The sequence below is a fragment of the Epinephelus lanceolatus genome, chromosome 1 (genome assembly GCF_041903045.1).
Source record: "Epinephelus lanceolatus isolate andai-2023 chromosome 1, ASM4190304v1, whole genome shotgun sequence".
Classification (NCBI taxonomy): Eukaryota; Metazoa; Chordata; class Actinopteri; order Perciformes; family Serranidae; genus Epinephelus; species Epinephelus lanceolatus.
This window is the reverse complement of record NC_135734.1, coordinates 31,954,311-31,966,533: the sequence shown is the minus strand read 5'-3', so window position 1 is coordinate 31,966,533 and position 12,223 is coordinate 31,954,311. Positions and strand designations below refer to the sequence as shown.

The 12,223-nt window shown below is 37.2% G+C and overlaps 1 protein-coding gene across 1 annotated transcript in view; it reads left to right on the top strand.

Moving 5' to 3' along the window:
- The window catches only part of atg7 (ATG7 autophagy related 7 homolog (S. cerevisiae)), a 123,764-nt gene extending 112,727 nt beyond the window's left edge, over positions 1 to 11,037 (top strand). Inside the window, exon 19 of the mRNA XM_033627368.2 lies at positions 9,729 to 11,037. Within this exon, the coding sequence (XP_033483259.2) occupies positions 9,729 to 9,761 (33 nt within the window). The 3' untranslated portion in view covers positions 9,762 to 11,037. The remainder of the gene's footprint in view (positions 1 to 9,728) is intronic.
- Positions 11,038 to 12,223: the final 1,186 nt, after the last annotated feature.

Here is a 12,223-nt window from a genome sequence, read left to right as displayed (position 1 = left end):
GTCTGCCATTGCACGAAATATTGCCTCATTTGTGTTGTCTCACAAAGACAATAATGGTGCACATTCTGATGGCACAAGCCTAAATCTCTGTTTTTCCTGTCTACACGTCAACACTAAAAAGTTCTGAAAACCTTCACCCTGGAAGGAGTTTTACAAAAGGTCTGTTTCCAGTGACCAAAGGTCAAAACTCATAGAAAAAGCTCAGTTTTTTTTTTTAAAAATTCCCTCGTATGTGTGGACTAGTAGGTCTGAAACACACCTAAATTAAACAACCATTTCAATTGTTGCTCATGTACACCAGAATATCCCAGTGTTTTATCAAGCCATTTCATGACCCATTAACTCTCTTAAATCATTATGGTATGTACAGTACAAAAAATTTTCGGACTTACTCTCCACTTCACCCAAAGAACAGAATAAAATAAATAAGTTAGAAACATAACGAAGGAAGTCAGTGATTTTAGTTTGCTCCCTAACTGGACCAAACAGAGCAGTAATTTATTTTTGATCTGCGCTTTGCAGAAATCTGCTTATGCGTTGCAGCAACAGAGGTAAATGGTTGAGAAACATCCCAAGTACTCAGCCATGCCTAAAAGAGTGTAGTAAAGTTGTTGGCTTCAGTTTGCCAGAGCTATTCACGTTACATAAGGTCTCTCCCCCTTTCAGATCCCCCCCCTTTCATTTTGCACAAAAGATTTCTCAAAACACACACAGACACACACACACACGCCATCAGTGCGGCATGGCAGCGGTCCAGAGAGGGGCTCCAGTGTTGCTCTGTTTCAAAGAGCTTTTTGCTTGCTGTCCTTTTGATGCTCGCTCCCCAGCAGCAGTGGAGCAGAAATGCCGAACGTTCAGCTTTGATATGAATTTGTCCCTCATTCTCCACACTGCCCTGCAACTCTCCGACCACGCTCTGAAAAAGACCTGCTAAAGTTCCAATAATGAGCACAATAACACAAACAACACTCAGTTTGAGCCTGTACACAGCCGACTGTTCACTTTAACATGCTGCAGAACAGGTTGGACAACTTTTTGCAGAGTTTCTTCTGAGGCCAAAGCACAAATGACTTTTGGCCACATGAGCACCTGTGCTTTTTTGCATACCCCTACCTCACTAGTGAGTGCAGATGAAGCTTCTGACTACAACCATAACAAAGACAAAAATTAAAACAGACACAAAAACATCCTTGTTAAATCCAAATAACAAACGGATGAATGAACTGATGTTCTTCACGAACACAATGTTCTTACTGTTTATTTCTAGGGGTTGCAAATTAGCTGTGGCTAGGAACCTGTATGCATTGCATCTACTTTGTAATATTAAGCAATGTCTTATGCATTTGTCCTTGTCAAATAAACAAGAAAATAAATAAATGAAGGAAATGGTTTATTTAAAAAATCATATTTTTCCTCTTACCTGTAGTGTTGTTGATCAATCTAGATGTCTGCCTTCTCTCAAATACAATGAAACTAGATAGCACTTAGCTCAAAGCACCAAAAATACATTTAAAGGACTCAACAGGCAACAGCAATATGTCTCTTTCCAGAAATCATGACCCAGTTACTGGAGATAATCCACAGACCTCGTTGTGAGCAGTTTGATGTAGGAACTGTTTTCTTTCCACCAAACTAAACCGGCCAACTGAATCACCATGCCGAAGGAAGTGTGCATCTACTCATGGACGAGAGGCTTATGCTTACTGTTGAGTTTCTCAGTTTTTTAGTTGCATTTTTTCCCACTTTGAGCACCACAAGCTGAGTGTCTTCTAGTGCCATTATATTCAAGAGAAGGCAGACATCTCTATGACCGATATCTCCAACACTCTGCAACTCACACCAAAACAATTTAGATGGATAAATAGCACTACGGGTAAGAGGAAAAATATGGATTTTTGGTTTTGGGGGTGAACTGTCCTGTTAAACAAATGTGATGCAGCTTTAGCACTTTCAGAAAATGAGTTCTAGAACCACCTGTTTCCTGTCTTTCTGCTAAGCTACACTAATCCGTTCCTGGCTTTAGCTCTGTAGCTAACAGACAAATAGGAGTGATATCGATCTGCTCATTTTCCCTTTTGGAAAGAAAACAAATGAGATCTGCATTTCCCAAACTGTTCCAGAAGCCATACGTTGAACATTTAAGTTCCAACTTTAAAGGACTATTTTTCATTCAACAGTTATTTACACCTTTCTTGTATGTGTCTCGTGAATTTCTGTATGTGTTGATACAGAGAGATTTCAAACGAGATGCACGGTAGTCTAAGATAAAACCCACATGCAGTGCAGCTGCTGTTGTAGAGTACTGGCACCTTTTTATGCAAATTCAAGGACCAGGTTCAGCCAAGATGCTTTTAGTTTTTGTAACATTTTCTATGAAAGATGTTTTTGCCGTAATGCATCATCCCAGAGCACAATCACTTTTGAGAATATATAATAGACTCATCTGTGTTTTAATAAGCCTGACATTCAGTGAGGTTTGTTCTGTTTATATTGAATTGATGTATTACATTGAATGTTTCACATGAACCTGCCAAATCTGAATCCACACTAAAAATAACTGAGAGCTCTTGATGAGTGTTGTTGAGGACATGTACCGTACTCTGAGCAGATTACATTTTCATTTACTGTGGGCCCTCAGCACTCAGCATCGGCTGTAATGATGTGTACAGTCATAGTGTCTCTTCTTTATACTCTCGCCTCTCAACATAAGCAGAGACACAAAATCAGTCAGAAAAACAGGGTAATGCAGGTCTGTTATTTACTGATAATTTCCTCTTAAGTTTCTTGGGAAGAAAAAGGCGTCATTTGGTACAAATTTTAAAGAATTTCAGTTAAAGAACAGGTCCATGGAAACACATGAATATTCATTCATTGTTCATTTATTATCAGAAACTTTATTTTTAATACATGTTGAATTGTTTGCTCCAACAAATTTCATGTTCACATGTTCAACTGACCTGCTGTACATTAATCAGGAAACCTAAAAAAAAAATAATTGTGTTTAGAGCTGAAACAATTAGTTGACTAGAATGAGACTCGGAGAGCCAAATGCCCCACCTCTCAATGTTTACGAAAGTGAAAAAAATAATCCATATATTCACCTTGTGATTGGGATATGCACGAAATTTAACATGTCCGTCCTTGGCCCATTCTACACCCTTCCACCAAGTTTAATAAAAATAGGTCTCGTAGTTTTTCCATAATCCTGCTGACAAACAAACCAAACTGAAAATATAATCTTGGTTGAAGTAACAAAAATTAATGGATTGACAGTGTAACTAACTACTCCTTACTTTATTGAATATTTCTGTCAGGAACACTTTAGTCAGGGAAAACTTTATTTCCATTTGCAGTATTATATTTGGCGGTATGGCTCTGTTCTGGGGCCCCTCTGCCTTTCCTCTGGCTTTCTCAGAAAGCCTCGTCCACACGTCTACATGGAAAGGACAAGGCGGAAAGAGCACACCTCTTCACCCTTCCACGCGCCTGCCAGGAAAGCCATAAAGCAGAGAAAGCAAACCTCTCTGCCCTTCCATGCGCCTGCGTGGAAAGCCATTAGGCAGAGAAATCACACCTGTCTGCCCTTCCATGTGCCTGCATGAAAAGCCTAAGGCAGGGACAGCAGCAGCAAAGACCCCTCGGGAACAGGACAGAGCAGCATCAATGACAAACAGAAATGACATTGATAAGTCAGACACAACATGAAAAGGAGGAGCTGGGGTTGAGGCGGAGGCACAGAGCAACAGTAGGCAGGCCAGAACAGTTTAAATAGGGTGCCTTGAATGAGATTTGCCAATAGTTACATAGAAAGGAATCATGTGATCAATCAGCTGACTCCCGTCCATCAATCAGTTGATTGGACTGTTTGAGATCAGCTGATGTAGCTGGGATGTGAGCTGAGCTTGACATCGTGTCCTGCCTGGACTAATGCTATGCTCAGCTTTTGGTTTTGGACTGTTGGGCAGGCAAAGCTCAACACTTGAAGTTGTCACATTGGGCTTTTAATTCCTTTTTCTGACATTTCATTGACCAAATGATTGTTCAGTTAATTGTGCAAATGATCTGAATATTAATCAATGATGGAAATAATAGTCCATGCATTCCTACTTTGGTTGTTTGTGACATTTTCTAATGACTTCAGGTGTTGTTTATTAAGGCCTGTCAAAGAGAAATGACCCACTTTTCTCTGTTTTTTAAGATACAGGCTTTCTTAAGGCTTTCTGTGTCTGCATGTGTGTGCACAGTGTTGAGGTACTCGGTGCACAAAAAGAAAAAGAAAAGCTGAAAGTTAATTACATTTCTTTCACCTTCACTGGGGTTCTGTTGTTGCACTGGAATTCAGATTTCAGCTCTTTGAATTGCGAGGCAGCTGAAATTCAAAGGAATGCAGCATGTATGTGTCAAACTGTGTGTGCGTGTGTGTACACCCTCAGAGCCATGTGTGTGTAACATTCCAGACAGTGTTAGAGGTATGTGAATTACGTCTTACAGAGAGGGAATGTGAAGAATCTGCTGCCATGAGAAGGCCGCTGTTGTTTACTGACACAGTAGTGAAAAGGAGGTTCCTCTGTGTGTGTGTGTGTGTGTGTGTGTGTGTGTGTGTGTGTGTGTGTGTGTGTGTGTGTGTGTGTGTGTGAGTCACATGCTGCTGTCACTTCCTGGTAAGAAACTTCTTAGCAGTGATTCTGAGTAATTATAATCAAAGCTGTTATACAGTTGGTGCATGTAGCCAAGAAATGAGCACTGCAGGTGCCCTGTATGTTCTCCGAGGTGAATGTTGTTTTGACTTAAAGACTGTTGTTTAGATTGAAATGTTTCTGTTTATCTGTCTCCTCCTGTTGTTGTTTTTTTATCTTGAATCACACATTCAAGCCTGTTAGTAGAAATGTATAAAATCAGTACAGCCTCATTGTCTCAAACACTTGGACATAACTCAGTGGCTACCCACAGACAGAGCCCTTATTGTTCTGTTTTGGCTCATATTATCATGTACTGCAGCTTGTACTGTATAATTCTGGTTACTCAATGTATGTTTATATGCATCTTCAAGTCCAGTAAAATGTCAAAACCACTAGAAACATTCAACAGAGCTGTTATTGTAATGTTGATGATACCTTATGGCTCTGTGTACTGCACATACTGCACATAGACATGTGAACACTATATTTATATCAGATGTGGACATTCAGCATTTCCTGGGGTGTATTCACAGTACACTTCAGGGCATACAAATAACCCCCAGTATTCAGTGATAATGTCTTGCACGATGATTCAGCACTAATTCTGTCAAAGTGCGTCTGTGAAGCATAGGTTACATAATCCATTATTTGGATTATTATTTTTGTAATATTTGTGAGCTTATCATTAAAGTGATGCTGTAGTGTGGAGGATCTACTCTGTACAAATAAAAGTTACCAGCCTACACAAGCTTCCAGCAGTGTGAGCGCGTAGAGTGTTTCATGATGTCATTAAAAAACTCATAGTATGGCATGTAATATACATATATATGTATATATGTGTGTATATATATACAGTACAGGCCAAAAGTTTGGACACACCTTCTCATTCAATGAGTTTTCTTTATTTTCATGACTATTTACATTGTAGATTCTCACTGAAGGCATCAAAACTATGAATGAACACATGTGGAGTTATGTACTTAACAAAAAAAGGTGAAATAACTGAAAACATGTTTTATATTCTAGTTTCTTCAAAATAGCCACCCTTTGCTCTGATTACTGCTTTGCACACTCTTGGCATTCTCTCGATGAGCTTCAAGAGGTAGTCACCTGAAATGGTTTTCCAACAGTCTTGAAGGAGTTCCCAGAGGTGTTTAGCACTTGTTGGCCCCTTTGCCTTCACTCTGCGGTCCAGCTCACCCCAAACCATCTCGATTGGGTTCAGGTCCGGTGACTGTGGAGGCCAGGTCATCTGCCGCACTTCTTGGTCAAATAGCCCTTACACAGCCTGGAGGTGTGTTTGGGGTCATTGTCCTGTTGAAAAATAAATGATGGTCCAACTAAACGCAAACCGGATGGGATGGCATGTCGCTGCAGGATGCTGTGGTAGCCATGCTGGTTCAGTGTGCCTTCAATTTTGAATAAATCCCCAACAGTGTCACCAGCAAAACACCCCCACACCATCACACCTCCTCCTCCATGCTTCACAGTGGGAACCAGGCATGTGGAATCCATCCGTTCACCTTTTCTGCGTCTCACAAAGACACGGCGGTTGGAACCAAAGATCTCAAATTTGGACTAATCAGACCAAAGCACAGATTTCCACTGGTCTAATGTCCATTCCTTGTGTTTCTTGGCCCAAACAAATCTCTTCTGCTTGTTGCCTCTCCTTAGCAGTGGTTTCCTAGCAGCTATTTGACCATGAAGGCCTGATTGGCGCAGTCTCCTCTTAACAGTTGTTCTAGAGATGGGTCTGCTGCTAGAACTCTGTGTGGCATTCATCTGGTCTCTGATCTGAGCTGCTGTTAACTTGCCATTTCTGAGGCTGGTGACTCGGATGAACTTATCCTCAGAAGCAGAGGTGACTCTTGGTCTTCCTTTCCTGGGTCGGTCCTCATGTGTGCCAGTTTCGTTGTAGCGCTTGATGGTTTTTGCGACTCCACTTGGGGACACATTTAAAGTTTTTGCAATTTTCCAGACTGACTGACCTTCATTTCTTAAAGTAATGATGGCCACTCGTTTTTCTTTAGTTAGCTGATTGGTTCTTGCCATAATATGAATTTTAACAGTTGTCCAATAGGGCTGTCGGCTGTGTATTAACCTGACTTCTGCACAACACAACTGATGGTCCCAACCCCATTGATAAAGCAAGAAATTCCACTAATTAACCCTGATAAGGCACACCTGTGAAGTGGAAACCATTTCAGGTGACTACCTCTTGAAGCTCATGGAGAGAATGCCAAGAGTGTGCAAAGCAGTAATCAGAGCAAAGGGTGGCTATTTTGAAGAAACTAGAATATAAAACATGTTTTCAGTTATTTCACCTTTTTTTGTTAAGTACATAACTCCACATGTGTTCATTCATAGTTTTGATGCCTTCAGTGAGAATCTACAATGTAAATAGTCATGAAAATAAAGAAAACTCATTGAATGAGAAGGTGTGTCCAAACTTTTGGCCTGTACTGTATATATATATACACACACACACACACACATATATGTATATAATATAATATGTCATAGTATAGCATGTCAAAAAAAAAACACCTCAGCATAGTATGTAAAAAAAAAAGCTCATAGGATAGTATATCAAATAAACGTCACAGAATATTATCTCAAATAAATGTCATAGTATAGCATGTAAAAAAGAAAATCATTGTATAGTATGTCATAAAAAAGTGATATTATAGTATGTCATAAAAATGTCACTATATAATATGTCAAAAAAAGCCATAATATAGTATGTCAAAAAAACACCATAGTATAGTATGTCACTAAAAACGCCATAGTATAGCATGTCAAAAAAGTCATAGTATAGTATGTAAAAAAAACGTCATAGTATAGTATGTCAAAAAATGTTATAGTATAGTATGTCAAAAAAGTCATAGTATAGTGTGTCATAAAAACGTCACAGTGTAGCATGTCAAAAAATTCATAGTATAGCATGTCTAAAAAACGTCACAGTATAGTATGTCAAAAAAGTCATAGTATTGTATGTCACAAAATGTCAGTTTAGTATGTCTAAAAAATGTCATAGTATAGTATTTCAAAAGAAGTCATAGTATAGTATGTTAAAAAATGTCATAGTATAGTATGTCAAAAAAGTCACGGTATAGTATGCCAACAAAAAGTCATAATATAGAATGTCAGAAAGTCATAGTATAGTATGTAAAAAAAAGTCACAGTATAGTATGCCAACAAAAAGTCATAATATAGAATGTCAGAAAGTCACAGTATAGTATGTCAAAAAAAAGTCACAGTATAGTATGTCAAAAAAATCATAGTATAGTATGTCAAAAAGTCACAGTATTGTATGCCAAATAAAAGTCATAGTATAGTATGTCTAAAAATGTCATAGTATAGTTTGTCAAAAAAAGTCACAGTATAGTATGTCAAAAAAAGTCATAGTATAATATGTAAAAAAATGTCACAGTATAGTATGTCAAAAAAAAGTCACAGTATAGTATGTCAAAAAAAGTCATAGTATAATATGTAAAAAAATGTCACAGTATAGTATGTCAAAAAAGCATCATAGTATAGCATGTCAAAAAGTCTTAGTATTGTATGTCAAAAAGTTTTAGTATAGTATGTCAAAAAAATGTCAGTATAGTATGTCAAAAAACATCATAGTATAGTATGGCAAAAAGTCACAGTATAGTATGTCTAAAAACATCATAGTATAGTATGTCAAAAAGTCACAGTATAGTATGTCAAATAAAAGTCATAGTATAGTATGTCTAAAAATGTCATAGTATAGTATGTCAAAAAAAAGTCACAGTATAGTATGTCAAAAAACATCATAATATAGTATGGCAAAAAGTCACAGTATAGTATGTCAAAAAAAAGTCACAGTATAGTATGTCTAAAAACATCATAGTATAGTATGTCAAAAAAAGTCATAGTATAGTATGTCAAAAAAGTCATAGTATAGTATGTCAAAAAAAGTCACAGTATAGTATGTCAAAAAAAAGTCATAGTATAGTATGTAAAAAAATGTCACAGTATAGTATGTCAAAAAAAAGTCATAGTATAGTATGTCAAAAAAGTCATAGTATAGTATGTCAAAAAAAGTCACAGTATAGTATGTCAAAAAAGTCATAGTATGTCAAAAAAAGTCATAGTATAGTATGTCTAAAAATGTCATAGTATAGTATGTTAAAAAAGTCATAGTATAGTACGTCAAAAAAGTCACAGTATAGTATGTCAAAAAAATTTATAGTATAGTATGTCAAAAAAGTCACAGTATAGTATGTTAAAAAAAGTCATAGTATAGTATGTCAAAAAATGTCATAGTATAGTATGTTAAAAAAGTCATAGTATAGTACGTCAAAAAAGTCACAGTATAGTATGTCAAAAAAAATTATAGTATAGTATGTCAAAAAAGTCACAGTATAGTATGTTAAAAAAAGTCATAGTATAGTATGTCAAAAAAGTCACAGTATAGTATGTTAAAAAAAGTCATAGTATAGTATGTCAAAAAAGTCATAGTATAGCATGTCAAAAGACCTAATATTATAGCATGTCAAAAAGTCATAGTATAGCATGTCAAAAAATTCATAGTATAGCATGTCAAAAGTCATGGTATAGTATGTCAAAAAAATGTCATAGTATAGTATGGCAAAAAAAAGTCATAGTATAGTATGTTTAAAAAACGTCAGTATAGTATGACAAAAAAGGTCACAGTATAGTATGTCAATAAAAGTAATAGTATAGCATGTCAAAAAATTTAATAGTATAGCATGTCAAAAAAAGTCATTGTATAGTATGTCATAAAAACGTCCTACTTTTGACAACAAATTCATAGTACCGATTCAAGGGTGCATTTGATGTGTTGTTATGGGACATACTTACCATAAACATAACTTGTGTTTGTTAAAATTCTCACATGGCACCTTTTGGGTCCTCTTGCCACTCACTGAGTAAACTCCACTGAAGGCTGTAACATGATTTGACCCCGTGTTGAGACTACTTAGTCGAACATTGATGCGTAGACACAAATAGTGAATTCCATTTTAATTGTTTCTTTCTCTTGTGTCTTTTTCTCGTTAGATTTGGGACATGAGCGATGACGAGAGCATCTGAAGGACAGGAGGAACCGACCCTGAGCCTCGAAAGAACTCAGCACTCCACTCCTTCTGTTTTGTCTGGTTTGTTTTCTTTAAGGACTTTACAAAGGACAAGAGCTTTGCAGGCAACAGCAGACACACTCATCAAATTCTTGTAATCAGAACCAAGCACATTACAAAACGCTTTTCAGAAAAGAGCCTGAAAGACATGCTTTAAATGTTTTAGTTGGTCTACATGTCGAATCAAGATCAACCAAAGCATTGGATTTCATAATAATGAAACAGCAAAAGAAATAGATTTACTGCTTAAATGAATGTTTTTCACTGTTCAATTAGAAACAGGATCATAGCTCAGTAAGTTAATTTCCACTGTGTGTATGAAGCTGTTGTGTTTTGAGGAGAATGTACATGTTTCTATCACGTCATGATGTGTAATCAGTCACATTCACTCAGTGTTTGGAGTCGGTTCATTTCCCTGAGACCAAACACAACAAAGCACTCTGCATTTGTATCATGGGACTTGTTTTAAGCCTCACTGAACCCCATAGGTTCAGTCCTCTCCACGGTCTCTCCATCAACACATTTAATGGGTTTGCTGAGTCCTTTGGCAAGATATTGCCCAACTACATCTGTTCGCTCATTCACTTACTTCAGATAAATTACGAAATTAAAAAAACACAGTTGACAACTCAGCACGTCCATCCATCTCCCCTGTCTGTTTACTGGAGACTGTGATACATACAGTACAGTTAATACTTAAACCAGCTTTGTTCCTGTGAAAGTAGGAAACCTGCACACAGACGTTACTGAGCAGCTTCTGATATGGAAATGATTTACTGTTCCTGGGGACAACCTGGGACCTGCAACTGCACAGTTTAATCTGAAAGAGCCTACGGACAAAGTGAAGGTCTTTATGTTTTGTGTTGACGCATGCGTTTGTCAGTGTAGTTATGTTGCTTTTCTTACTCTACAGTGTGCTGTTCGTCTGAGCTGCTAACGTTCAATACTTTCAGTGTAATGACATGTTAATTTCAACAGCTGTTTGGATATTTGTGGAAGACTTTAAGTACAATGTGGAAAGAGAGCTGGGAACTTTTAAAGTTAAGAAGTTTAGTCAGAATTACGAGAACAATAACAACCAGAATTCAGACTTTGTCCTCAGATTTTATTTTTAAAGTTGAGATTAAACTCTGGATTCTGATGTGGTTTACATTATTCTCAGAGCTGTTTTTGTCACGCTTTTTTCTTCTGTAAGTATTTAACCAAAAACTGGAATAAAATGTCTCTTTATATGTCTGTTTGCAGCTTTGACCTTTATTTTGAAAACAGGTGAATGTGGAATTCATAATTCACATCCTTACACTCACAGCAGCTGCATCTTTTCATCTGTTGTCACCATAACACACCACAGCAGTAACAAACAGGCCCACACAGTCAGACAGTGGTTTAAAAGCACTTTATTGTTCATCAAGGCTACTTTACGTACAAAAAAGGTGGCCTGCCAAAACCTTTTTAGTAGGAGGAGACACAGAGCCACAAATTGACTGTTGTTTTCTTGATACAATTTTTTTTCCTTTTACAGTTCAGAGTATTACTACCACTAAGTACATGCTACTTCCACTTCAAGAAGGACTTGGAAAATGTGGTACAGTCAGAGTAAAGACCAACTCCTCTTTGATTTATCTGCACAATTTTCATGTTGTTTACTCGATTACAGATGCAAAATGGCCACCACAGATGGGAACAGCGCCATCAGATACATGGGTGACATCCCCAAAGATTATATGCTGCAGATGAACTTGAGCACAAAATAGGTATGACAATGCTGTCGGGGTTTAGTTAGTTCACCGATAAAACTTAAGCTGAACCAGTCCGACAAATGTTCTCAAACAGCTCAGTTCCTACAGTTTATATTCCTCACCTGTAGTGTCAGGAATTTTAACTACCTGCTAGCCCATAACTAATATTGATTTATATTTCATTTTTAATACTTAAATGGAAACGCTCGGCAGGACTCACTGGGCTAGTGGCAAAATTATTACGTTCCATCAATGCAAAACTTGCAACTCACTGAAGAGGCCTCTTAACGGACACCCTCCTTTGTTCAGATGTCTCAGAAGACACATGATCGAACACAAGTTAAATGATTGCAGAACAGTGGGGACCTATGGAAGTAGCGATTGTCACCGACACACCAGTGGCTTGTATTGTGGTTTCATATGTTTTACTGTGTTCCTGCACTTGAACCTTTACTCTAACAAGACAAAACTCTATAAACAAAAAAGATCAACTTTTTTCACAAAAAAAGAAAATGCAATGATTACAATATAAGGACAGGGAAAAAACAACAATTAAATAGCTACACATCATTAACAAATTAATTGTTCCTCAAAAAATACCTACGATTTTTTTCTCTGTACATTCGTTACGCACAGCGTAATGATGGTCTTATAGTTACCTATTATAAAAAAGTATTTT